This window comes from Sorex araneus, chromosome 2 (genome assembly GCF_027595985.1).
Source record: "Sorex araneus isolate mSorAra2 chromosome 2, mSorAra2.pri, whole genome shotgun sequence".
Taxonomy (NCBI): Eukaryota; Metazoa; Chordata; class Mammalia; order Eulipotyphla; family Soricidae; genus Sorex; species Sorex araneus.
The window spans coordinates 232,124,926-232,150,091 of record NC_073303.1 but is presented as its reverse complement, the minus strand read 5'-3'; the positions used below and the strand labels follow the sequence as shown (position 1 = coordinate 232,150,091).

At 61.9% G+C, this 25,166-nt stretch overlaps 1 protein-coding gene across 2 annotated transcripts; it reads right to left on the bottom strand.

Annotated features, from left to right (window-relative positions):
- Positions 1-3,526: 3,526 nt before the first annotated feature.
- On the bottom strand, positions 3,527-23,305 carry FCHO1 (FCH and mu domain containing endocytic adaptor 1). 2 transcript variants are annotated; one of them, XM_055128046.1, is made up of 29 exons: positions 23,213-23,305; positions 18,677-18,721; positions 18,504-18,587; positions 18,082-18,149; positions 14,426-14,517; positions 13,940-14,014; positions 13,043-13,184; positions 11,947-12,099; positions 11,730-11,834; positions 10,276-10,374; positions 10,105-10,201; positions 9,637-9,681; positions 9,450-9,528; positions 9,209-9,233; positions 8,849-8,906; positions 8,285-8,463; positions 7,846-7,870; positions 7,661-7,712; positions 7,229-7,320; positions 6,854-7,123; positions 6,176-6,288; positions 6,014-6,101; positions 5,798-5,906; positions 5,481-5,636; positions 5,152-5,284; positions 4,679-4,878; positions 4,266-4,321; positions 3,956-4,120; positions 3,527-3,738 (listed from the first exon to the last, which is right to left on the bottom strand). In XM_055128046.1, the coding sequence occupies exons 4-29, from the start codon at positions 18,106-18,108 to the stop codon at positions 3,716-3,718; spliced, it is 2,658 nt and encodes an 885-aa protein (XP_054984021.1). In that variant the 5' UTR covers positions 18,109-18,149; positions 18,504-18,587; positions 18,677-18,721; positions 23,213-23,305; the 3' UTR covers positions 3,527-3,715. The 2 variants fall into 2 exon arrangements, with proteins under 2 accessions (XP_054984021.1, XP_054984022.1); XM_055128047.1 differs by lacking the exons at positions 18,082-18,149; positions 18,504-18,587; positions 18,677-18,721 and having other exon boundaries at positions 23,213-23,251.
- Between the last annotated feature and the right edge of the window lie 1,861 nt (positions 23,306-25,166).

Here is a 25,166-nt window from a genome sequence, read left to right as displayed (position 1 = left end):
AGAATTGTTCATTGGAAGGTACAGGAAAAAAAAGAAAAAAGGAGCGCCCCAAGTGAGGGGAACTTGGTATAGGACTAAGGTAAAGGGAGTTTTGTGGAGGTTGTTTAAAGGGCTCTTGGCATCCCTTATTGGTTGGCAAATGTTTACAAAAGGTGCCAGAAAATTACAGTGATGCTTAGCTGATCTACTTCTCTCTGGGCATTTTCCCTTTACCCTAGTCTCCCTGTCGCTGGGCTGCAGGACAGGGTTTTATGTCCCTGGAAATCTCTCTGGCAGGACTTTGGAAGTGAAGTGTGTGTCCTCATCAGTGGGGGGAAAGGTGGCAATGGGAGGCTGCCTTGATGAAGCAAGGGAAAACAAAACTCCCAAGCTCTGGTTCCTGTTAGCCTAGAGACCAGGGTTGCCTGTTATCTCAGTTTCCCGTCAGCCTAGAGACCAGAGTTGCCCATGATCTTAGTTTCCTTTCAGCCTAGCTCCAGGGCAGTTTTGTGTTCTGGGAAACCTGGGAAATGGTGACACAGCATGGGGAGGGAACTGTGTGTCAGGTTGATGGGGGATGGGACATCTGGAGAGAGAAAACTGTGGCTTCCTCCTTCACTGGCAAGGGGGAAATGAAAATATTGAAGATGGGAACCATGAACGGCGCAGAGACCCGCCACCACTTCTGCCTCAGCTGCATCAGTCCCGCGTCTGTGGGGGCATCGTCCATCCCGCAGCTGTTGGGTGGCGGGCGTCCATCTCACGGTTGGGGGGCCGTCCATCCCACAGCTGTCGGGGGGTCGTCCACCCCGTAGCTTGGGGTTGTCTATCCAGCGGCAGGTTGTGCTCAGAGGTTGCTGTAGAACCCCGCAGCATCAGCTGCCTCACCCCTCCCCGTGGGTCCCAGTTTACTGCGTAGTGGGGCCCTGGACAGCGCCCAGAGAGAGGACAGGCTCGGCGCTCCCCTGGCACATGGTCCACCCTGTCCTTCCTGGCACTGTGGGTGTGACACCAAGCCCCACCCCAGAGATGAGGAAGGGCACACTGTGTGGGGGAGATAGGCTCCAGAACTCAGCGAGCAGGGTGCTGGGTGTGGGCCCGGCCCTCCAACCCCTGGCAGTCTTGGGAGTGAATTCCGGTATTTTATGGGCCGACCCGGACTCTGAGCCTGTTTGCTGGGAACAAGGCGGCTGCCAGGAAATGATGACCGTGTCCACCCTGTGTCCAGCTGGGCCCGGCACCCCGGACAGCGGTGTGGGCCAGGCTGGTCTCCAGCAGACCCTCTCTTGCTTCTGCTTCCCACCGGGCCTCTGGGATCTGCTCGGCCTCGGGGTCCGGGACTGATGCCGCCCCAGCCACCCCTCTGCCCCTCCTCACACACCTCCTTCCCACGGTCTCAGAAACCCGCGTGTCCTGGCTGGCCTTACTGGCGGGCTGCGACTGAGCAGCTGAGGCCATGGGGCTGTGGGAAGGTCTTGTGTGCGCTGCCCCAGCCTCCACTCCGCCATCCTATCTGGTCTCCTGAGCACCACCAAGAGGGATCCCTGAGCACTGAGCTAGGAATTGACCCTGAGCACTCCCAGATGTGACCCCAAGCAAACCAACAAAACCCCGAATAAATAACCACCCACGGGGCTGGAGCGATAGCACAGCGGGTAGGGCATTTGCCTTGCACGCGGCCAACCCGGGTTCGAATCCCAGCATCCCATATGGTACCCTGAGCGCCGCCAGGAGTAACTCCTGAGTGTAGAACCAGGAGTAACCCCTGTGCATCGCCGGGTGTGACCCAAAAAGCAATAAATAAATAAAATAACCGCCCAGGATGTTGGTACTCAACCAGAACCATTGGATGAGCCTGTGGAGACTGACCCGCATGCAGGCAGGAACTCAGGCCCCATGGAGATGGGCGAGCCATGACTCGTGTGTCCGGACTGGTCAGGACAGGGTTAACATCTCTTGCTTTGGCTGCCTTTTGGCTCTTAGTGCTACATGGAAGCAACCTCCCATTTCTCCCCTCACCCAGCTTGATGTAGGCAGGGAAACGGGAAAGGCCCTCGACAAGGAAGTTCAGGTCAATAAAACTTCTGGGAAGGAAAATTTTAAGACTGATCCACCCTGTGGATACGGAAAACAAAGACCTGACAAGACCTTCAGACCCTGAGGAGGCTGGACTTCCCCATGGAGGCCTCTCCTTGGAAACCCTCGGACCAGTGATTCAGCCCCTGAAGACTCCAGAACTTCAGATCAAGACAACCCCAGAAAAGCCTATGAAAGCCTCCTTGAGCAAAGGAAGGGCGTGCAAATGCTGCTTGCGCCCACATGGCCGAGTATGTGCGGGGCCCGGCACATGTGTCGCCCGCATCTCCCTCCCCTCCTGAGATGTGGACGTTCACGCTTTCCTGTCTAAACTGGGGTGTGGAGGGCTCCCTCCGCCCTTGAGAAACCACATTCTCTCTTGAGCGTGTTTCTCTCTCTTACTCTCCACTCTCTCCCACTTCCTCTTCCTCCTTCCCTTCAGAAAACCCTCCAAATAAAATCTATTTTACTTCTCTGCTTGCCTACTCCTGCGAGTGAGACAAGAACCCAGTACCCTGCGTCCCGGGTGGCAGAGGCGGATCGGGAGAAAGTGACTGTCTTTTTCTCCTCCCAACTTGGTGAGCCACCCGTGGGGCCCACGACATCAAGCTCAGCTTTGGGATGCAGACAGTCTCTCACAGCCCTTGTCACGCCAGCTGCACGGGGCTGTAGCTCACGGCGCCAGGCTGCTGGGCCTCATGTTCCTCTCTGGAGGCTGCGACCACTGGGCTTGCAGACGTGACAGAACAATGTAGCCTTGACCTCTTGATGTCCCTCCCGTAACCCCCTTTCCCCGCCAATGATTTCTTTGTGCTAAGTGCATTAGACGTGTGTACGTAAGATAGGAAATAAGAGGCCGTGGGACGCTTCCTCGCCACTGCCCTGTCAGAGCGAGCTTGCAGCCCCCCAGCCATTTTTTTTTTTTTGAGTCACACCTGGCGATGCACAGGGGTTACTCCTGGCTCTGCACTCAGGAATTACCCCTGGCCGTGCTCAGGGGACTATATGGGATGCTGGGATTTGAACCTGGGTCGGCCGTGTGCAAGGCAAACGCCCTCCCCGCTGTGCTATCTCTCCAGCCCCCCCCAGCCATTTTTAAAATTCTTCTCGTGGTTCCATCTCTGCACCCCTGACAGAAAGAAAGAATATTCACACAACACCAGGACCTTGTGCTCCCCCCACCCCACATGACAGCAGCCCTGAGTCATGGCTTACTCACCCTCGCCCAGCCAGCAAACTCCTCCTCACACCTCAGAGCCCCATGTACAATGTCCCTCTGTGGAATCTTCCTGACATCCCAGCTGAGTTTCAGAGCTTGTGGCACCCACCTGCCCCTGGCCCCCTGGGAGCCCACAGGCCTTGGGATGACCCTGGTGATGTCCACGCCTGGCTTCTGCTCTGATGCCCTGCAGGCTGGATGGGGCAGGGAGGACGAGAGGGAAGGAAGCTTCTGGGAGCACAAAAAGAGGTTCTTCCAGGAGTTTTTAGAAAATAAATGTTTACTCAAAGAAGGTTTAAAAGACCAAGGACCTGGGTGGGCATTGGTGGGGGGGAAGGGCGAGTCGGGCTGAGAGCTGGTGGGGCCCTCTCCCTGGAGTGGGGGGTGGGGCAGGGCAGGTGGGGAGCACCAGGTCGCAGTGCTGGGGGCGGGGCTGGAGGGTCAGCAGCTCACCAGGTACATGCCTGTGGAGGTAAGTCATGAGGCCGCGGGCCGGACCCCCCCCAACGCCCCTGGTTGCCCACTGACCAGCAGCTTGGGTGGAGGCTGAAGGCTGAGCTGCTGTCTGAGGTCTGACCAGGATGCCCTGCAGTGGGCACCCCCAAACGTCTTCCTTCGGGGCCCCAAAACCACCCCCTAGTCCCTCCCCACCCCTGCTGGTAGTGGGGTGCAGGGTGCTACCTGTGGCGAACCTCCTCTTCACCAGCGACATGCGGTAGCCGCTGCCCACCAGCTCCAGGTCCACACCCGACAGAGTGGCCCCCTCGCTGGTGAACTGGGCAGCCACAGGGCTGGGGGTGCTGGGTCCGGCGCGGGGCTCCCAGCTGGCAGACAGGCGGCCGGACCCTGAGGACGGGAAGGTCAGTGGGGCACCCCCCGGTCCCCTGAGGGATGCCCAGGAGTTTGCATCAGTGCCTAACCCCTTGTCCCCACCTTGCACGTGCTCACATGGCCCATTTAAATCGTCCTTACCCCTCTCCTCTGCACTCACCCCCTGCCTCAGACACATCTGGAAGCTTCCACAGGAGCCTCTTCTCTTCCAGGTTCCTGGCATCAAGGCAGCTTGATCAGAGAACAGCTGGAGGGCCTCTGGGAGCCAGCCTTCCCCCCACGCCCCGCCTCAGTTTCCCCATGTGAATCCAGAGGGAACTCCCCCTCCCTCACTTCATTTTTCCCGGCTGGATTCTCACAGGCAGGTCCTGAGTGCCAGCAGGGACTGGTTTCAGAAACAGGCAGGACCAGCCTAAGCGCCCCCTCCCCGCCAAGATCCCCCCTTGGGATGGGGGGGGCGCACAGCAGTGCAGGCCGGATGTCTTGTGTGTTCTGAGGCTGACCCCATTCAGGGGCTGCATCGAGGCCAAGCCTGGGGATCCCCCAATCTTGGGGGCTCTCCCACGTCCTCACCAGGTGGCCGCCGGCTGCAGGCGGACATTGGTCACAGGCTCCCCAACGGGCAGTAGGATCTGGACGTTGGTGAGGGGCGTGGGCACGGTGGTGGCCCCCGGCCGGTAGCTGTACTCCACGGAGACCTGCGTGTGGGTCGCCCCGCACTGCCAGTGGGCGCTCAGCTGTAGGGGCACCGACTGGGGTCCCGGGCGTGAGAACTAGGAGGGGGGCAGGAAGGAGAGCATGGCTGGGCTCCTGCTCTCCAGCCTGCACGCCGGACTCAGCCTCGGTCAGCAGGGGGCGCACGTGAACCTCCCGCCCCCGCCGCCGCGTGATGGGACCTGTGCTACTACCTGTGTCCGGCAGAGGGCAGGCGCGCGCCTCATCCCAACAGCCCGTTAGCGAGCCTGGTGCCAGGGGGCCTGGTGCCTGGGACTGGCCCTGCTAACGCGCGCAAAGCTCACATGGACATTGCGGGCGGCCTGGCCCACCTGGTACCGGAGTAGCACGAGATTGTAGTAGGAGGCGGCCGGGTTCTGCTCAGCCTGGCGCAGAAGCGCCTCGGTCAGCGCTGCCATATTGAGCCAGAAGTCTTTGGTCTCCGGGTCACTCTGGGAAGGGTCACTGAGGGGCGCAGGGGGCGTCACCGCTCGCGACGACGCATCCCAACTTCCCCGAGGGCTCTCCAGGGATGTAGGTCCCTCCCAGCACAGCTGGACCCCGGAGGTGGGGCACACAGGAGGGCAGGAACGGGAGGGTCAGTGGGCACCACCTGCAGGGGCCACGCAGCGGACGGGGCTCGCGCCCGCCGCCCACATACCTGAAAAGCAGGTCCGCGTTGGGCTGGAAGTGCTCGATGGGGGCCGCGTGAACCAGGCGGAAGCTGAGCACGGGCGGGGGCGGGGTCCCGCAGAACACACGCACGATGCCCGCAGGGAAGGTCATGGTCAGCTCCCCGGTCACTCGAGCCAGGCAGCTGGGGTGGGGAGGGCGCTGGGTTGGGCTCCAGCCTCCCCTTAACTGCCCTTAGCAAAGACCTGGCCACGTCCCCATCCTCCCTCCCCCAACAAAGATCTGACCACGCCTGTCCCTGTCCCCCGCTGGCCGCCCTCAGCAGCCTCACTGCCCCCAACCTACCTCGGACTGTGGCCGCGAAAGTAGGCGTGCACATACTCGGTGAAGGCCGTGGCCACGGGCAGGGCGTCCTGGGAGCCGAGGACCACGGGGCTTGGGCCCCGGGAGATTCCTGGGGCGTGGGGAAGAGAGTGGGTACGTGAGGGGGACCCAGGCTCCGGGGCGCCCCTCCCCCCACAGGGTCAGCCAGAGCAGAGTGGCCCCCGGGTCCCCACCTACCGTGGCCCGGCTGGGCTGGGAAGCTGGGCCGCTCGGCCGCGGCGCCAAGGGCTGCGGGGCCCAGCGAGGAGGGGCTCAGCGAGCGGGTCTGGAAGGGCAGGACGGGCTGAGATGAGGCTGCTTCCCGCAGCGCCCGCCCCCCCGCCAGGCCTCCCTCCTTACCAGGTCCCCGTTGCTGCGAGTGAGCGGGCAGGACGCCTTGGCCGAGCGCGGTCTCCGGGGAGGGGCGGCCAGGCCCTCCCGGGCGGGGGGTTCTGTGGGCGCCCGCAGGGGCTCTGAAGACAGGTGCAAGGATGCTCACCGGCCCACCAGAGCCAGCACAGCCCCGGGGCTTGCAGCACGGGGGCGGGGATGGGGGTGGGAAAGCGGGGACCTCCCAGGAGGGACCCCGGGAGTAGCTGCATCAGAGCCCCGCCCTCCCCAGCCGCCCCCGCCCCTTCTCCGACGCCTCAGCGCTTCCCGCCCTTTCCGGCACACGCTGGCCACACCCTCCTCCCCAACTGAAGGCACAGCCCGGACCTGTCCCCAGCCCAGCCCCTATTCAGACCCCTCTCTTCCCTCCACGCTCCCACAGGACCTCGGAGCCACATTCCACAGGCCCGGATGTCGCTCCCTGCCCTCACCCCCAAACCCTCTTAAATGCCCTCTGTCCCCTGCGGCACTTCAGAGTCTCACCCCTTGGGCCCAAGGCACAGCTCTGGCTTGCCCTCTGCCCTCCCCCCTCCCCTGGATCCGATCTCAGCTCAAGCCCGCGCACCTCACCCCTGAGCCTGGCAATCGTCATGTCGGTGCCCTCGCCCACCCTCCCCGGCGGCCTCGGGGGTCGGGCACTGGACTCACCTCCTCCAGCCCCAGCCTCCAGCCCCCAGTAGCCCGTGAAGGGCTGCGGCGAGTCTGACGGTGGCGGCGGGGGTCGCGGCACCCTGGCCTCGGGGGGCAGCACCCTACAGGCAGGCGGGCTCTGCGGGGTGCCGGGGCGCGGGACCCAGGAGTCTGGGGAGGGCCCGGGCGCCACGTGCGATGGGGAGTCCAGGCCCGAGTCCTCCACGTTCTCGGGTGAGGAGGAAGAGAAAGGCGAAGGGCTGGAGGTGAAGCCCAGGCTGCTGGAACCTGGGGGAAACCGAGTCAGGGGGAGCCGCTCCAGACCCCGCCCCTAAGCAGCCCCGCCCATCTCGTCCTTGCCGCGGCCCCGCCCCCAGGCCCCTCTCGGATCACCTGTGAAGTCTTCCTGGTCGAAGGCGGACTCCAGGGGCGGCCCGAACAGGCTCTTGGACGCCGGCTCCTCGGCATGCAGCTTCTCCGGACCGCTGGGCCGGGCACACAGACGAGCCGCTGTTCCCAGCTCAGCCTCGCCGAGCGGCCGACTCCCCACCCTCTCAGCACTCAACTGCCGGCCCCCAGGGGCCCCGCCCCTCCCCCTCTCTGCACCGGCCCGCGCCTGAGCCCTGAGCCGCAGTGTGTGCCCTGCCTTGCCTGCGGATCCCAGAGGAACACGGGCACACAGCAGGCGGCCAATGTGTGCTTATCCCTTACCGCAGGCTCTCAACTCCCTGCCAGGCGAGGGAAGGGGAAGCCGCAGAGGAGGGCTGGGTGGGTCTGCACCCACCGGCCCACTCGGGCAGCCCGTTGTGCCCTGCTATCACCCACCTGCCAGTCCTGGGGGCAGAGCGAGGCCTCTGTGGCTTTGCAGTGGTGTCTCCTGTGGGAGGAGCAGACAGACCTCACACAGTGCCCTCAGCCCTGACTAGCACACTCCTATGCAGCAGCTAAATCCTGATCTTGGTGTCCTTCCCGGCTGCCCCTCAAATAGCACCTCTGAGTATAAGACTCACGTGAGGGATGGCGCTTCATGGTGCCCTACAAACAAAGAAGGGTGGGCATCAAGACGAGGCCTACTGGCCCTAGAAGTTCCGACAGTCCCAGCAGCCCTGGCCAGCACCCAGAAGCTGCACCCAGTCCCAGGAGCTTTGCCCACCAAAATCCAAGCCCAACTTAGTCCCATCAGCTCCCCGCCAGCAACTCTAACCCACCCCAGCAGTCCCTCCCGGTCACGGAGCCCGGCTTATTACCAGCAGCCCCACCCATTTCCAGACCCCCCCTTATCCTGAGGCCACGCCCATATCGCAGCCCCGCCCCAGAAGCCCAGCCCCGCAACAGCCCCTCCTCAGAAGCCCCGCCCACCGCAGCAGCCCCGTCCTTCCCGCAGCCCCGCCCCTCCTCAGCAGCTCCAGCAGCCCAGACGGCTGCACCCCTCCCTGTACCCCAGCTCACCCCAGGCCCTGGTGGCAGGGTGAGGCTGCCAGCTGTGGCCCGGAGCTGAGCTGCAGCTGCCTCCGAGCTGCAGGTGGGGGGCCGGGCGGGCGCGGGCTTGATGTGCACGTAGAACTTGCGGGGTTCTTCGTCGTCAAAGTCTGAGTCGCTGGAGGAGAAGCGGGAGGGCTCGGCCGCACATGCACCATAGTCAAGGGGCCAATTGCAGATCTTTCAGCTCCCCCCCAATTTATCCCCCCCAAATCCGGCTATACTGCTTCCTCCACACAGCTTCAGTGGCCCTGCACAGTCACTTGCCACCCTGGAACCTGGCACTGTTTTAGCCTTCCCCACCTTCTCCTAAAGCTTAAACCAGGGAAATCCTATCCACTGCTAAACCCGAGACTGGTGCCCCCTCCTCCAGGAAGCCCTCCTAAACTCCCCTGTCGGTGGGTCATTCTCTTCTCCCAAACCCCACACAACTTCGCCATCCCAGTGGGTACAACACAGAGAGGGGTTTCCACAGCGGGGCAGATCTTAGTCCTCACTATTCCCACTGCTGCCCCAGGAGCTGACAGAGGATATTGTTCTGGGTTGCCTCGGGCCGGATGGAGAAGCCTTCTTCATCCACCTCTGGGCACATCTGTGAGTACAGGGTGGCTGAGCCTTAGGTCTCTGCTGGCCATGTGGGAACCGGCCCCCACTCCCCGGCCCTCTGATGTCTCTGGGGACTGGGACATGCCCCCACCCACGAGGAAGCCCAGGGCACACCAGCCCATACCAGCCCCTCCCACACAACCCAGGTGGGATTTGAACCTGGGCCCCTCCCGCCAGCCCGCCAGCCCTCCAGCCCTGAGCTTAGCACTGTGGCTTCTCTCCGGGTTCCAGACCTGGAGTCGAGTCTGAACACCTCCCGCACCGTCCCACAGCCGGCCCAGCACTCACCCCTGGGTCAGCGTCCAGGGAGCCTCTGGGGGGAAGAAAGAGCTGTTGGGCCCAACCCAGGGCCTCCCCTGCTCCCCTGGGGCCAGACACTGTCCTCGGACCAGGGCCCCGGGGCTTGGTTGGGGGCAGGGCCAAGTAGGGGTGCTATCAGGCAGCTCCCCGGGGAGGAGCCTCAGCCAGCCCAGCAGAGGGCAGGGGTCTCCCTGAGCATCAGGGCAGCTAGGCAAGCGAGGGTGCTCACGCGGCTGCAGGAGGCTCCCGTTCCCGTCGGCTCAGTCCTGGCAAGCGAAAGGCCTTGGATCCGCGCAGGCGTTTCATCGCTGAGGACAGAAGGCGGTACGTCTGAGCCAGGGGTGCTGCCTCCCCTCCGGACCTACCGCCCTCGGGCCCACGGTCCAGCCTGGGCATCCAGGTCCAGACGTACTTGCCTTCCTGCAGGGCGGCCGCACTGTAAGCCTCAAAGTCCAGGGGTCCTGAGACAGAAAGGAGATGCTTTTAGGGGTGAGGGGAGGGCAGAATGGGCACCATCATCACCCCAGGCTGCGACGAGAGCCTGAGTCTTTGCACTGGGCTCGCTTGGGTGATTGGGATGAGCAGCTGGGGCTCTCATGAGGGGCCCCAGGCGTAGGGGGAGCAGATGGCCCAGTGTGGGGCCATGTGGGAGGGGGCGGCAGCGACCTGAGTGATGGGGTGCATTTGGGGGCGAAGGCCCGGCACTGACACGGCGCCACCGTGTGCCTCAGACGCTCTGGGTGCTCATCCCACTTGTCCAGGGGGGAACCACAAGGCTCAGAGCAGTCGCGCTCCCAGCTCTGCTTCCCAAATAGGGTCCCGGCTTAGGAGCTGCCCTGCCGGCCAGGGCACTGCAAGGGAGAGCCGTGCAGACGCCGACCCACCCGGCTTCTCCCGTCCGGTGCCCCTGCTCTCGGCGAAGCTCCGCAGCAGCATCTCCACGCTCACGTTCTCGATGTTCTGCTTGAACTCCTCGTGCACCTGGGCGGGGCGCGCGGGCAGGTGAGCGGGTGGCCGGGACTGCCGGCCTCCTCCCTGGCCTCCGCCCAGCTCACCTGCCCAATCTGCACATGGGTGTCCTCCACCGAGTGGGCATAGGAGCCCAGCAGTGCCTTCATGTGGCGCAGGTGCGCCTCCTCCATGGCTTGGAAGCGCTGCAGAGATGAGGAAAGGGGCGGGAGGCCGTGACTGAGGCGGGCCAATAGGAATGCGCCGAGCGTCTGATCTCAGTGATAGGTCAGGGCAAGAGCTAATGAAAAGCTAGAGTCGGAGTGATAGCAGAGCCGGTAGGGCGTTTGCGTGGAACGCTGCCGACCCAGGTTCAATCACCGGCAGCACGGCCAGGAATAACCTCTGAGTATCACCAGATTGACCCCCCCCCAAAAAAAAAAAGCCAATGAGAAGCCTGCCTGGCACCTCGAAGGCCGAGGTCTGATTTGCCCAGGAGTCCTGGTTCTGATGCCCTACACCACAGGACTCCTGAGCACTGTCTGGGCGCTGGTGGCCAACATACACATACACCACACGTGAGGGAAGCAGCAAACATGGGGGGAAAAAAGATGAGGCACAGAGAAGCACAACTTCTGCCAGACACCTGGACCCTGCCGGGCTGGCAGGCCTCAGGAAAGGTTCCATTTCTTCCACTTATAAATCTGTCAGTTGATAAAATTTTTTTTTTTTTTTTGGTTTTTGGGTCACACCTGGCGATGCACTCCTGGGGTTACTCCTGGCTCTTCACTCAGGAATTACCCCTGGTGGTGCTCAGGGGACCATATGGGATGCTGGGATTAGAACCCGGGTCGGCCGCGTGCAAGGCAAACGCCCTACCTGCTGTGCTATTGCTCCAGCCCCAGTTGATAAAATTTTCTATTTTTTTTTCATTATTTGTTTTTGGGCGCCACCAGGCGGCACTCAGGTTACTGCTGGCAGGCTTGGGGGACCAAATGGGGTGCCGGGGATTGAACCTGGGTCAGCCACATGCAAGGCAAGTTCCCTCTGAGCTGAACTGAACTCTGCCCCCTATGATTTATCTTTTCTATCACTTGGACCGTCCCCGCACTGCACAATGAGAAAGATAATCTGCTTCCTGGCCCTAAAATGCCAATCTGCTCTTTTTTTTTTTTTCTTTTTTTTTTTTTTCTTTTTGGGTCACAACTGGCTCTGCACAGGGTTTACTCCTGGCTCTGCACTCAGGAATTACTCCTGGCGGTGCTCAGGGGACCATATGGGATGCTGGGAATCGAACCCAGGTCGGCCGCATGCAAGGCAAACGCCCTACCCGCTGTGCTATCGCTCCAGCCCCGCGAATCTGCTCTTATGCTTGCTGGTAGGCAGACTGCCAGAGCTTTCAGAAGGGGTATCTGGCCAGAAAAGTATCTCCTGGAGCTCTGCGGCTCTGGGGCAGGCACCAACCCATGCTCCCACTTTCCCCACAATAGCTCTAGCCGTTGCTGCGAAGCCCCTGGGAGTGAGGATCTAGAAGGCTCTGGACCCGATGCCCCAGTCTCACCAGCGCTGAGTCCAACATTTTCTGCTCAAAGTCAGCCCGCGCCGAATTGTACTTCTCCACTGAGCGCCGCAGGCTCTCTGCTGCCTTCTTGGTCTTGGTTTCTGCCTGGGGGGACGGAAGGGGGCAGGCTGGAGAGGGGGGTGTGCCCTGAGTGTCACCCACCAGCAGGTGGCCTCCTGGGAGGCTGGGGGGCATCCCTCCCGCAGCCCGGACGCACCTTGTCCATCTCCTTCTGGCTGGCGCTCTCCCTGCGCACGCGCTCCTGGTCCATGCACCGATTCAGGTAGTTCTCGCGTGACTTGGGCAGCAGCTGGCTGACCCCAGTGAGCACCTGCACAGCGTCCAGGGTGACCACCGCCTCCTCCTTGCACTGTGTGCAGGGGACAAATGTCTCTGACTGCCCTTCACCCCCAGTGCCGAGTGCCGCGCCTTCTGGGACGGAGGGACGAGCTGCTCATTTGGCTCAATTATCACCGAACTCAGGGAGCGCCCTCGCTCCCGCTCTCTTCTCTCCCCCCCACTCTCTCTCCCTCTCGCTGCTCTCTCCCTCTCTTCTCTCTCTCTGTCTCTCTCCCTCCCCCTCTCTTTCCCCCTTTCTCTCTTCTTTCTCCATCTCTCCTTCTCCTCTCCCTCTCTTTCTCTTTCCCTCTCCTTCTCTCTCCCTCTCCTTCTCTCTTTCCCTCTCTCTACTCCCCCTCCATCTCTCTCCCTCTCTGTCTCTCTCTCCGTTTCTCTCCCTCTCTCCCCCTCTCTTTCCCTCTCTCTTCTCTCTCTCCCTTCTTCCCCTCTGTTTTTATTGGGGCCACACCCGGTGGTGCTCAGGGGACCCCACTTGAGATGTTGAGGATCTGTCAGGGGTCAGCCGCATGCAAGGCAAGTGCCCTCCCCGCAGTACTGTGTCTCTGCCCCAACCTAGTAGCTTTAAATCTGAATGAATTTCTAGGTGTCACATTTGTAAGCTTTTCACTGTTGCCCACCCCAGGGTTGGAGCAGGGTGGCCATGGGCTGAGGTGAACTTTACATTCCTGAATCCAAGCGGCTTCTGGGGGACCAGGGCTTCGGGCTGCGGGAGCAGCCCCCTCTGAGGTCCTCGCCACAGGGGGCAGTGTCAGGGCACACATGTCACCCACCTTTTTTTTTTCTTTTTGGGTCATACCTGGCAATGCACAGGGGTTACTCCTGGCTCTGCACTCAGGAATCACCTCTGGCGGTGCTCAGGGGACCATATGGGATGCTGGGAATCGAACCCGGGTCGGCCACATGCAAGGCAAACGCCCTACCCCCTGTGCTATTGCTCCAGCCCCGTCACCCACCTTTTTGTGGGCCCTGAGCTGCTCCTCCCCGTAGCGTAGCACGTCCTTGATGAGGTCCTGCAGCTTGCGCGTCAGCTCCAGGTGACAGAGCGCCAGCTTGTCCGAGGACACTCGGAAGGCTTCCCAGAGCGGGGCAAAGGTCCTGGGGACAGGCAGGGTCAGCCGTGGCCCAGCAGCCTGACGGCTGGTGACCTGCCCTGCCGCCCGGGGCCACTCTGAACTCATTTAAGCCCGATGAGCCTTTCTCAGGATGAGGAAAGTGAGACCCTGGGGACTGACGCCAGCCCTGGGCCCGAGCAAATGAAGAACACAAACCCTCGCTCTGATGCAGTAGGAGCCGGGACTCAGCGAAGCCGGGGGCCATTTCCCCTCAGTGGAGACCCCCTGTGTCCCCCATTCTGCCCCATCAACCCCAGCCACACCTCAACACGTCCACTCCCAAGTGCCCGGGTCACCCCTCTGTCTGCCCCTCGGCCACACCAGCCTCCAGCTCGCCCTGGAATAACCTAAAGGTGCTGCAGTCTCGCCGGCAGCCCATCCTCAGATACCCCCACTGGACAGCACCCAACTCAGATGCTTTCACGTCCCTCCCCGAGGCCCTGCTTCGGGACAGGACCTGGCATAGGGTGAGCTGTGTCTGTCACCCTTTCTGGGGTACAGTGGGAAGGGCTGATCTGTCTAGGGTGCCCACAGCAGTGCTTACTATACAACAGCTGCTCAGAAAAGGGTCTGATGAATGAATGAATGAATGAATGATTCTCACGCCTGGGTCCAAGTAGCCCCACCATTGGAGGCACCTTTCTGTTCTTCACCCAGGAGGGGACACTGCCGCCAGATCCCAGGCCCCCCACGCCCATTCACCCTGTAGGAGTCCCATTGGTGGTTAGGCCCACTTACCCCATGGGGGTCCCGTTGCTGGCCAGCTTGGAAAGTTTTGCCATTGCCTTGGAGTAAGTCTCTTCGATAGTAGCCCTGGGTGAGAGGGAACAAGTTAGGGCCTCAGTTTCCCCATGTGAAACATCTGAGGTGGGGCTGTGCGTGAGGGCAGCAAGGAGAGGGGCCGCAGCCCGGGGTGGCCGTGGGAAACTGTCTTCTGGGCACAGCTATGGGACGCCCCCAGGCTGCAGGGCAGGTAGGCTCCTGGGACTTCCCTTTAGGCCTCAGAAGCGGGGACTGGTACTCACAGCAGCTGGAGAGTAGTACCCTGCCCACCCGAGGCTCCGGGTCCAGCCCGCTGCAGGGAACTGGGTGGATAGGGATGTGGGTCCCCCAGGAATGTGGATCCCAAGCAGGGTGGCCGTGAGTGGGAGGGGGAGCCAGGTGGCAGAGCAGGTGTTGGGCGAGGCTGGCGGGGTGTGGAGCTGGCCAACGCAGGGCACTCACCTCTCCCGAATGAAGTCGGCCAGCTCCTTGGTGGAGACCGGCCCCTGCTTCACACTGTGGTACAGGACATCGAAGCCATGGTTCTTCTCGCCCTACAGGGGGATGCAGGTGAGGTCTGAGGATGGCAGGAGAGGAGTTGCCTACTAACGGGCCTGGACCACTGGCATAAGTCCCCTGATTGGCAGGGATTGGGTCTGGCCTGAGCCAATCAGAGGCTGACATTTCCCTGTGCCCACTGGGACTGATGCCTGGAGTTCAAATTGGTCCAACCAGATGGGAGTGTGTGGGGGGGTTGGGGAGCGGGCGGGGGGGGGTTGTCTTAGAAACGGAGAGATTTTTCTCTTTCACTGGTTCTTTATCTTTCCTCCCTCTTTCTTCCCCTTCCCTAGTTCCTGACTTCCTCCATCTCACTCCTGTTTTTCTGTCTGCATCTTTCTGAAAACGAGGAACTGTGTGCTCCTGCAGATATCTGAAGTCAAGTAGAATCTATGAACTTTTGAAGAAGTTGAACCTGAGAGAACTCAAAGTTTACAAGTGTGTCAAGCTACATGGCTGGATCACATTAGCCCTGAAGGTCATTTCACTCCACAATTTCCCACCATTTTTTTAAAAAGTTAACAGCCCCTGTTATTTAAGTCCAAAAGTTGTGTGTTCTGTTCTCCACATGGAGACCCCCATCTATCTAGACCACCCCAGAGTGCACTATCACAGTTTTCTCAGGGACCAGTGACTTCTTCTTGGTGCTGGGTTACCAGTAGGTGATTCTGTGTAGTAAGTCACTTCTGTGTAGTCAGTCACTTCCCCTCTCTGAGCCTTCTGTGACTCCTGGTTAAGACAGGGCAGGGAGCCAGCCCCGGAGGCCTCAGGATGGCTTAGACCAAAGTCTCCCCAGGCTCCCCTAGTCTTTGCTAACCTGTGCAACTCGTGAACATTTTCTTGGCAGTTCATGTCTGTTTTCTTCTCCAAAATCATTTTCCTAAAAGCACAACCTTGACCAAGTTTCTAACTGGACCACTGAGAGCTGCTTTCATCCCCACAGGGAGAAATGGGCAGTAGCTGAAGCTGTTTCGGGGAGCTGGGTCCTGCTCAAGGCTGGGAGCCTGTCTGAGCCTGGACCGCCCCTTACGGGACCCTTGGCACCAGACAGGGCTGTGTGATGAGCTTGGGGGGCCCAGAGAGTCAAGTCTTGTTCACCTGGCATCGTCCCCCAAACCACTCTTTTGGCCGTGCTTCAGCAGTCCTTTCTGGATAGGGGTTCACTGAGACACAGGCAGAAGCTGTGCCAGATGGTCCCTGTGGCACAGACAGTGAAACAGAGGCCAGCTGGGGGTGGATCCTGAAACCCTGGGCTCTGGGGTCCCCTTGTCTCTCCCCCTCCAGATCATCAGTGACCCCCTGCCATCCATCAGCTCAGGTCCAGGGTCCTTAGCCTAGACCTGCCCATCCAGCCTTACCTCCAACTGCCTCGTGCCTCGCTGCTGTCCCTTAGCTTTGGTGTTCATTGTCCTGTTCCTGCCACCTAGCTCACCAGCCCACATTCCTCCCAGCTCCAGAAGGACCCCCGGCCCCTCCAGCCCTTCCAGAGGACCCCCGGCCCTTCCAGAGCTCCCACACGAGGGTGCCATTGGGTTCTGCATCTCTGGGACACGGACAGCCCAGGGCTTCCAAGGTCCTGACAAGGGAGGCGGGTCCAGCACAGACTCCACTGCTCTGCGCCCCGCCTGCCCACCCAGGAGATCCCAGGGCAGGCCGCACCAGGCACCACAGGGGACGTGCCGCCAGCCTGGCCAGCTTCCCAGACCTGGCACTGTGGGCATCACAGAGGCTGAGGGCAGGTGGCTGAGGGTCCCGAGATGGCTGTAACTGGCCCTGTCTCCTCCGGGCCCCCTCATCTGCACCTGGCCCCAAAGGAACTTCTGACACAGCCCAGCGCCTCCCACTCCTGCTCCTGGCCCTCGCTGCTGTAGGTCTGGCTCCATCTCCCGGGAGGGCCCAGCATCCCCCAGCACAGAGCTGGGCATCCATATATGGATGAAAGGAAGTGGGACTCCCTGTCACTGGGAAAATGGAACTTTGCTGCCCCAGTTAAGGCACACAGAGAAACTGAGGCCTGGAGAGGCATGTGGGAGGCCCCCGCCCTTCCCTGCTCGCATGCGCTGTCTTTGGGGGCAGGGCAGGTGGGGTGGTTTCTATTTTCTCTTTGCTGATCTGGATTTTCTGCACCCAGCCTGCATGCCTGGTGCAATTAAAAAGTATTTTACATAAATGTCGGTGCCTTGTGCCATTAAAAGAAATTTTAAATCTATGTAGGTGCGGGCTGTCAGCGTTCCAGAACGTGGGCAGGCGGGCGGATGCTTAAAGCAGCACGTCGGCCCCCGCTGCGTGGGCTCCCTCAGCGCTTAGAGGTGCTGGCACTCGCTGGGGCTGCAAAGCCCCCCAGGGAGGCCAGTCTGGGGAATCGGACCCCTGGGAGGACATGAAGACAAAGCCCACCGCCCTAACCCCACGCCCAGGGTGAGGCAAGTAGTGCGGTCCCTTTAAGAAAGCAAGAGCCAGTAAGAGGAACCCCAGCTGGGGAGGGACCGGCTTGTTGCCAGAGGCAACCAGTTGCCTAGCAACGGAAAGCTCTGGGCCTGCAAAGTGAGAGGAAGGGGCTTTCTCCCCATTCTGCTGGCCTAAAGGAGGGGTCCGTGCCCTCAAGCACATTCTTCTCAGCTCCTGGGTGCTCTGCGCTGGTGTTGCCCCAGGAATGTCCCAGGCCTCCACAGCCCACAGCACAGACAGCAAAGAGCTCAGCTGTTCTGGACCCCCAGCCTGGGACGCCTCTGCAGCAGGGTATGGTGAAGTGTCTCTGGGACCTCAGCATCTCTCAGAGTGGACTGGGGGGGTGTGATCACAGCGAACAGAGAAAAGATGAACGAATGAATGGGTGAATACATGAACATGTGAATAAATGAATGAGTGAATGAATAAACAGGTGAATGAGTGAATGAAGAACAGGTGAATGAGTTAATTGGTGAATGAGTGAACAGATTAATGTGTGATTGAAATGTAAGTAAATGGATGAATGCTGAATGAATGAGTGAATGGGTGCATGGATGAATGAGTGGGTGGATAAATGAATGAGTGAATGAATAAATGGATGAGTGAATGGGTGAATGAGTGACTGAGTGAATAAATGAATGAGCAAATAGATAAACAGGTGAATGAGTGAATGGATGTAAGAGTGAGTGCATGAACTAGTGAATGAGTGAATGGGTGAATGAGTGAGTGGGTGAACAGACGAGTGAGTGAAGATGGTCTTGCAACCCCCCAGGGTCCTAGGCCGTGATAGCCAGCCCAGAGTATGAGGTGCGGGGTCCCTGGAAGTCTGCACTGTCGGGGCTGGGAGAACAGGAGCCGCCTGTGGGGATGGCGGTGGACCCTGGTGCTCAGGCCCAGGCAGAGGCCCCATTTTGAGACTCGGTTTCCCATTCTCCAGCTTCACCCCCATGCACCAGGCCCATGAGGGATGGGGGTGCAGCCCGAGTCCCCCCAGCTTTCCACTTCATTTCCGCCTCCACCTCTACAGACTTCCACTGGCTGCCAGGACCCCCCACACACACCTGCAGGAAAGGACCCCAAGCCTTTCCAGCAGCCCTGTCGCTTCCACTTACCCAAAAGTACTCCCCAAAGTACGACATGCTGGTGGCCAGGCAGAGCCCCACCGGTTCCTCTCTCGGGCCTGTATGGCGACAAGGGCAGATGGGAGCTGAGGAGGGGAAGCTGCGGGGATGGAGTGGGTGGGGCTAGGAGCATGCCGGAGCCTGCTGGAAGGTTCATTCCCAAGCCAGCCCCACGGAGTCCCCCTCTAGGGACAGACATCCCAGTCCCAGAGTCAGAGTTACTTTAGATAATGGGATATGAGACCCAAAGGGCCTGGACGACGCGCAGGAGCACAGGAGGTGGGGTTTTTAAGCATGAATACGAGTTCACTGTTACTCCGGGGCTAGGTGGAAGAGGCAAGCCCGTGTGGAAAGTTCTGGACCATCTCACAAATGGGAAGTTGAGTGACCTGCCCCTCGGGTAAGCCGCTTACTAGGATCACGGCCGGAAGGTGAGTGGATGATGAGTCCTAGGCCAGCTGAGTGGATGCAGGGCTCAGCCGCAGGCTGGACAGCTTCTGCAGGAGAAGGGCCCAGTGAGCAGTGGACGCCAGGAGTGATGGGGCTCCAAGGGGGCCCAACCTCACCCCCAGAAGCCAGTGCTCACCTGGTTTCTGAGTCACTGTCCAGAGCTGTGCCTCAGTTTCCCCATCTGTAAAACAAGAGGAATGCCTGAAAGGGGGCGGGGGGGCCAGCCTGGGAACTCCGGGGCTCCCTGCAGCGGGCCGGGCCAGGCTTCGGGGAGGGCAGGACACCCGCGCCCTTGGCACATCCTTCTCCAGCCCTGCTGGTCACTGGAGCCTGCAGGCTCATCCATTATTCATGCCTGCGGGCAGGCGGGCAGCTGGGAGCCCGGAGACGCAGTGCAGCAGGGCCAGTGTGGGTGATCACGGGACGGGGTGCCTGAAACTTCAGCAGGACAGAACCCAGCAGGCAGCCTCAGTTTCCCTAATTCCAACAGTGAGTTGCCCTGGGCCCGGCCTCTCGACCTCTGTGGGTCTCGGGCACCCCTGGTCTCACTCTGTAGTCACCAATATTTTGTTTTGTTTTGTGGGGGCCAAACCTAGCAGTGTTCCAGGCTGACTCCTGGCTCTGTGCTCAGGGATTCCCCCGGGTATGGCTCGAGGGACCCTCTGGGGTGCCGGGGACTAACCCTGGGCTGGCCGTGTGCAAGGCCAACACCCTCCTGCTGTCCTGTTGCTCTGGCATGTGCTCACTCTGGTCAGAAAAATGACAGATGTCCCACCCCACCTCCCTTGCTCCCTGAAGGGCCCTCGAGGGCCCCACAGTCTAACCAAGCCAGACACGGACACACACCTCCAGTCCCACGGGGTCAGACACAGACCACTCGGAGGAAACAGCGTCAGAAGGGCCGTTGTGGGGGGGTGTGCAGGAACACGGGATGTTCGGGCATGAAAACTTTTCCAGGTACCAACATGGGCCCAGTGCTGGGCGCTGCCGGGGCCCTGACATGCTCATGCCCCGCCTGGCTACGCTCTGGACCCAGAGATTCTCTACCCCCCTCAGTGCTCTGGACGCCGGAGAGCAAGTCCATCCCAAGGTCAGTGGGCACCCGGGAGCCATCCTGGACAGCTGGACAGCACGGGGGTAGCAGCTGGCCGGAGCTGCCATGTGGACACATCCTCGGGCACCCACGCTGGCCAGAAAGCAGGGCTTGGGGCTAAGATTACAGATGGGGAGACGGAGGCCTGGGGAGGGTCTTCCGGCTTGCCCCGGGGTCACCCTGTCCTGTTATCGGCTCCATACCTCAACTGCCAAAGACAGACAGAAGGGTGCAGAGAGAAGGTCCCCCGGCCCCCTTCCCCCGGCAGGCCACAGCCTGGCTCACACCTGCAGCTCTCCCCAAACCAGCATGGCGGACTGGGGCGCCCCATCCCCAGGGGGGCCACAACTCACCAGAAAGAGGGGCTGGGGCCCCTTGGCCGGGCCGTGGGTTTCAGGAACCCGCCACATGCACCCCTCCACTTCCGGCGGCACCAGGCGGATCCCCAGAGTGGGGGCCGGAAGCTGAGCCTGCCCCGCCCACCTCAACCGCCACAGCCTCCTCCCTGGCCCACAGCACCCCACCCCCACCACACAGCGCCCAGCAGACCCGGCCCCCTGGGAACCACAGTCAGGAGAGAGTGGCAGGTCCAGGCCAAGCCCCTCTGGCCACCCCCTTGTCAGTGACTAGAGGCCATTTGGAGGAACGGGGGTTCCTCAGTTCCCCCACCTGGATGGCTGGGGACCCCACCTGGATGGCTGAAGGTCCCAGGGAATCCAGTTGCGTTTCTCAGGTGTCTGGGTGAAGACCAGAAAATTCCATCTTATAAGTTCAAATGTCCCACCTCCCCATGTCTCTCAGCTTCCGATTCTACCAGGGAGTTCACACCTTTGTGGGCCCTAAAAGCCTCCTGCGTGACCGTCGGGGTCACTGCATCTGACCGGGAGGCTCTGGGGGACCAGCCAGAGGGGGACGAGGGCGGCCAGGCCACACAGACAGCTGCCCCTCACCCCCCACTCCCAGTCGAGGAGCCCTCAGGGCACAGCCCCCCCCCTTTCTGGGGCCAGAGAAGCAGCATGTGAGGTTGGGGTGGCACAGTGAGGATTGACCCCTCCCTGGTGACCATGGGCCACCTCTGAGCCTCTGGGGGTTCCCCAGGGTCCTAACCATCAGGCATTCAGCTCCATGGACCCCAATTGTACCAGCTGTACCCAGCCGTGCCGGTGTGGGTTCACGTGGGTTCACATCCATTTCTCTTCACGGGTGCTGGAGTCCCCGAACTCAGGGGTCAGCTTGGCCCTGGCTGTCCAGACCCTTCTTGGTCTTCAGCACAGTGGGGAAACTGGCCCAGTCCTGGGGCTGCAGAGGCCACGTCCTCCCCCACTGGGGTCTCGTGCCCAGGCCCCTCCGATGGCCTGGGGGCTCCCCAGTCCCCAAGCACCCCTCTGGGTAAGCTGTGACCCCATTTATGACAGTGAATAGTCATTTAGCCCCATAAAGGCGGCGTCTGCATTTCTGGCCCACCTGGCCTCCCACGGTCTTCTCTGAACTCCCAGAAGGCCCCAGTGGTCACCTTCTGTGGGTCACCACTGGGAGCTACTGCCCTGGACCCCTGGGCAGGCTGGAGCAACCAGGCCTGGGCACTGGGCCGGGCTGGGGCTTGCCCCGTGCTCCAGCCCCAGCCGGGCCCAGGAACCAGCTTGCCCCCGGCGTGGGTGATGGTATGTGGGTCAGGGCAGGGCACACCCCCGCCTCGCCTCTGAACACCCCTGATCCAGCTAACAGGTTCTACCATCTACCCCTGCCGGCACCGCCCCTGCCGGGGGCACCCAGCAACTCACTTCCGAAGGACGTAAACCGAGACTCAGACCCCGAGTTGCACACTGCCTACAGGAGCGTGAGAGTGTGGGTCATCTCCAGAGTCATAAACCACTCATCCCCGGCACCAGCTCCCAGCCCTGACCCCGGCCGCTCACCCCTGGCCCTGGTCACACGTCCCCAGACTGAATGCTCACCCCAGACCCCGGCCACTAGCCCCAGACCCCGGCTACTCGCCCCAGACCCCGGCCGCTCACCCCAGACCCTGGCCGTCACCCCAGACCCCGGCCGCTTGCCCCAGACCCTGGCCACTCGCCCCAGACCCCGGCCGCTCACCCCAGACCTCGGCCGTCACCCCAGACCCCGGCCACTCGCCCCAGACCCCGGCCGCTCACCCCAGACCCCGGCCACTAGCCCCAGACCCCGGCCGCTCACCCCAGACCCCGGCCGCTCACCCCAGACCCCGGCCACTTGCTCCAGACCCCAGCCGCTCATCCCCAACCCTGGGTGCTCACCCCCAGACTCTGGTCACTCACCCCCAGGCCCCAGCCACTCGCTCTTAGACTCAGCCACTCGCCCCAGACCTGGGCCGCTCACCCCCAGACCCCCACTGCACTCCCCTGGACTCCGGCCACTCACCCCAGACTCTGGTCACTCACCCCAAGGCCCCAGCCACTCACTCCCAGACTCCAGCCACTCGCCCCAGACCTGGGCCGCTCACCCCCAGACCCCCACTGCGCTCCCCTAGACTCCAGCCACTCACCCCAGACTCTGGCCACTCAGTCCCAGACCCCAGTCGCTTGCCCCTGACCCCGGCTGCTGCACCCGCCCCCCCAGTGCCCCTTCGGTCAACCAGCAGACTTTTAGACTCTGAAATCTGGAGTCTATTGTGTGAGACAAGCAGGGACAGGTTTGGGACTATCTAGAACACAGACCCAGGAACCCCCAGCCTCATTTCCAAAGCAGGAAACTGAGGCTCAGGGTGCGGGTCACCACCTGGCCAAGGTCACAGCGTGGCAGGTGGGTTGGAGCCTGGTCCCAGAGGAGGACAGGGATGGAGGTAGATGGAGGGGCAACCCAACCCACAAGCCCCGCACCCCATTCACAGCTGAGCCTGATTTACCTCGATTTATTTTAATTCCAGGACAGATGCTCGCTGCTGCCCCCCTCAAGCAAGGATCCCCCACACAGCCCACCTCCGCACAGTCCAGCTCCAGACTGGCCAATCCCCACACAGACCCTCTCGAACCCCCACCCTGGGGTGCAGCGGCGAGACCAGTGAAAGCAGTGCAGGGCCCTCACCCTGTCCAGCCAGAGGGGCTGGAAAAAGGTCGCCCCCCCTCCCCGTGCCCCTCCCAGGCCTAGAAAAAAAGAGCAGGTCCATCTGCCCCACTGGCGCGGATGGGGTGGGGTCTGCAGGCCAGAGCTGGCCAGAGGGACAATGCGGGGTGGATTAGCCCCACCCGGGGCAGGGCTGTGCTCCTGGGTCCCCCACTGGACCAAGCCCCGTGCCAGCGCCCCTGGGATCCGCAGCATCCAGGCTTAGAATAAAGGGGTTTGGGGAGGGGTCTCCGTAGTGGCCGCCCCTCTGCGTGCGCCGCGTCCAGGCCAGCAGACGCCGGGTCTGGGCTGAGGGCGATCGCTGCGCGGACCCCATGGCCGCGGCGGGGGAGGGGAGCCCGGGGCGCCCCCGCCCCACCGCGCAGCCCCCTGCGACCCGCGGAGTGCGGGGCGCCCCGCGCAGGTGCGGCCCGAGCGACAGCCGGCCGCGCGGGGACAGCCGGCCGCGGGGGACAGCCGGCCGCGGGGGACAGCACTCACCTCCCGGCCCGGCCGACCCCGCGCCCGCCGCCACCTGCGGCTCCACCGCGGACACCCGAGCCCGCCCCGCCCTCCCTGCGCGGCTGCGGCGCGGCGGCCGGCTCCGCCCCGGGGCGTGGCTCAGTCTGGCTCCACCTCCGTGCCGGCTCCGCGGGCCGGGGCGGGCTCTGGGAGTCGTCGCCACCCGCCGATGGGCCACTCAGGCCGCCAGCAACTCCGGCCTAGCGTGCTGATTGGCCGAGACGAAGGTGAGGTTTCCTTTCATCTACCTCCCTACCCCTCCTTCCAACACCCGCAGTTAATTTGCATAATTTAAAGCGACAGACGCCTCCCCTGACACTTGGGAGTCTGGAAGAGGGGGACGTTTGTGTGTGAATGTCCACTACGTGTGGTGGGCACAAAGCAGGAACTCCTGTGATGTCTCCTGACAAGCCTGTGGGGCGGGGCATCCTTGTGCTCATTTTATAAATGGGGAGACTGAGGTTGGGCCATGGCTTCAGGGTCTGGCCCTGGAGTTCTGGACAAAGAACCTGTGGGAGATGCCACTTTGGCACAAACCCGCAGTCACCCGGTACCGCTCCCCCCCCCGACACTATTCAGGTTTGCTCTGCCACCTGCCTCACCAGCTCCAAGGGCAGCCTGGACAACCTTCTATCCCTAGCATTCTTTTTTCTTTTTTTGCAGGGGTGGACACCTGGCAGTGATGGTCACATGCAGGGGTGGTCACATGCAGTGTTGGGAGATAACTGACCCAGCCACGGGCAAGGCCAGATCTTTACCCATCATCTTTCCTATCTCAATCCTGCCCCTCCCCCACCCCTGCCCACCTCTGGGACACACCCCAACTGCCCTGTTGCAGTCTCAAGAGGCCCTTCCTCCCCGCCCCCCTCCCCTGTGTAGATGCTTTCATACCCTCAGCGGCCCTTCCCATCTGTGGGTCCCCAGCAGGTGGTAAGGAAGCTGAGGGTGACTACCACACCCAAGGGTGCCTGGGGGAATCTGAGATGGGGGCTGGGCACCAGGGGACAGACACGTCATGGTAGTGCAGCTGCGTAGGGTCTCTGCCCCCAGAGCTGCTGGTGGGCTGAGAGAACAGCACAGAGCTGGTAGGCTGAAAGGAAAGGGGGTGACAGGGATCCTCCTGGACTCATCACCCCTCTGTCCCATCCAGGGAAGCTCAGGCGACCCCCCCAGTTCAGACCGCAGAACTTGGGGCTGGAAGGGGAAGCCCTAGCGCCCACCCCACCCCCCCAGGTGGAGTTCCTCCTCCTGGGCCCGCCCATGGGGCCTGCTTCCGGCTCCCTAGGGCCCACACTTGAATCTGGGGTAGGACTGCACTGCGGTGCCCAGTGTTGGGGGCTTCCCAGGAGGGGGTGAGGTGAGCTGAGAGCACAGCTGCCTGTGGCACCCTCTCCCTGGTGTGGGGTAGAGCAGGATAGACAGACACGAAAGAGACAGGGGAGACAGGAGAGGTGGGGCGCCTGTGGGCAGGCGTGCTCCATGCGCACCAGAGGGGTATGAAAGGCCCCTGGAGGATCCCAGGGCTGCAAGCATGGAGATACCGAGTGGCTGGGCTGTGTGGGGTGCAAGCGAGAAGTGCCCTCTCTGGCACAAGGGAGGCCCAGGGTCGGGGAGGCGCTGAGGGCAGGACTTGCAGGCCCGGCCAGGGGCTCCTTGGAGAAGCAGCACCCACAGGTGCGAATCTCCAATGGCTGGGCCGCAGCGGCTGACACGTCTGTGTCCACTGCAGTGATTTTTATTTCCTAGTGTCGGAGCCATACCCAGCAGTGCTCAGGGATCACAGAGGGGCTTGGGGCACCCTGTGCTGTGTTGGGGTGGAGGTCATGAGCTTGCCCCCCTTCTCCAGTCTGTTTCCTTTCCTGCATCCAGAGCTGTCCTGCCGGCTGGGTGCTGCTTCCAGCTCCGTGGCTGGGGCAGGAGGGTTCTGTTCTCT

What these genes read in the sequence shown, in the direction of transcription:
- FCHO1 (XM_055128046.1), bottom strand. Translation starts at nt 18,108, where the DNA reads ATGTCGTACTTTGGGGAGTACTTTTGG. An exon ending in AGCAACGGGACCCCCATGGG is followed by an intron (nt 13,185 to 13,939) that starts GTAAGTGGGCCT and finishes GCCTGTCCCCAG; the next exon opens with GACCTTTGCCCCGCTCTGGG. An exon ending in CCCTGGACGCTGACCCAGGG is followed by an intron (nt 8,907 to 9,208) that starts GTGAGTGCTGGG and finishes CTGTACTCACAG; the next exon opens with ATGTGCCCAGAGGTGGATGA.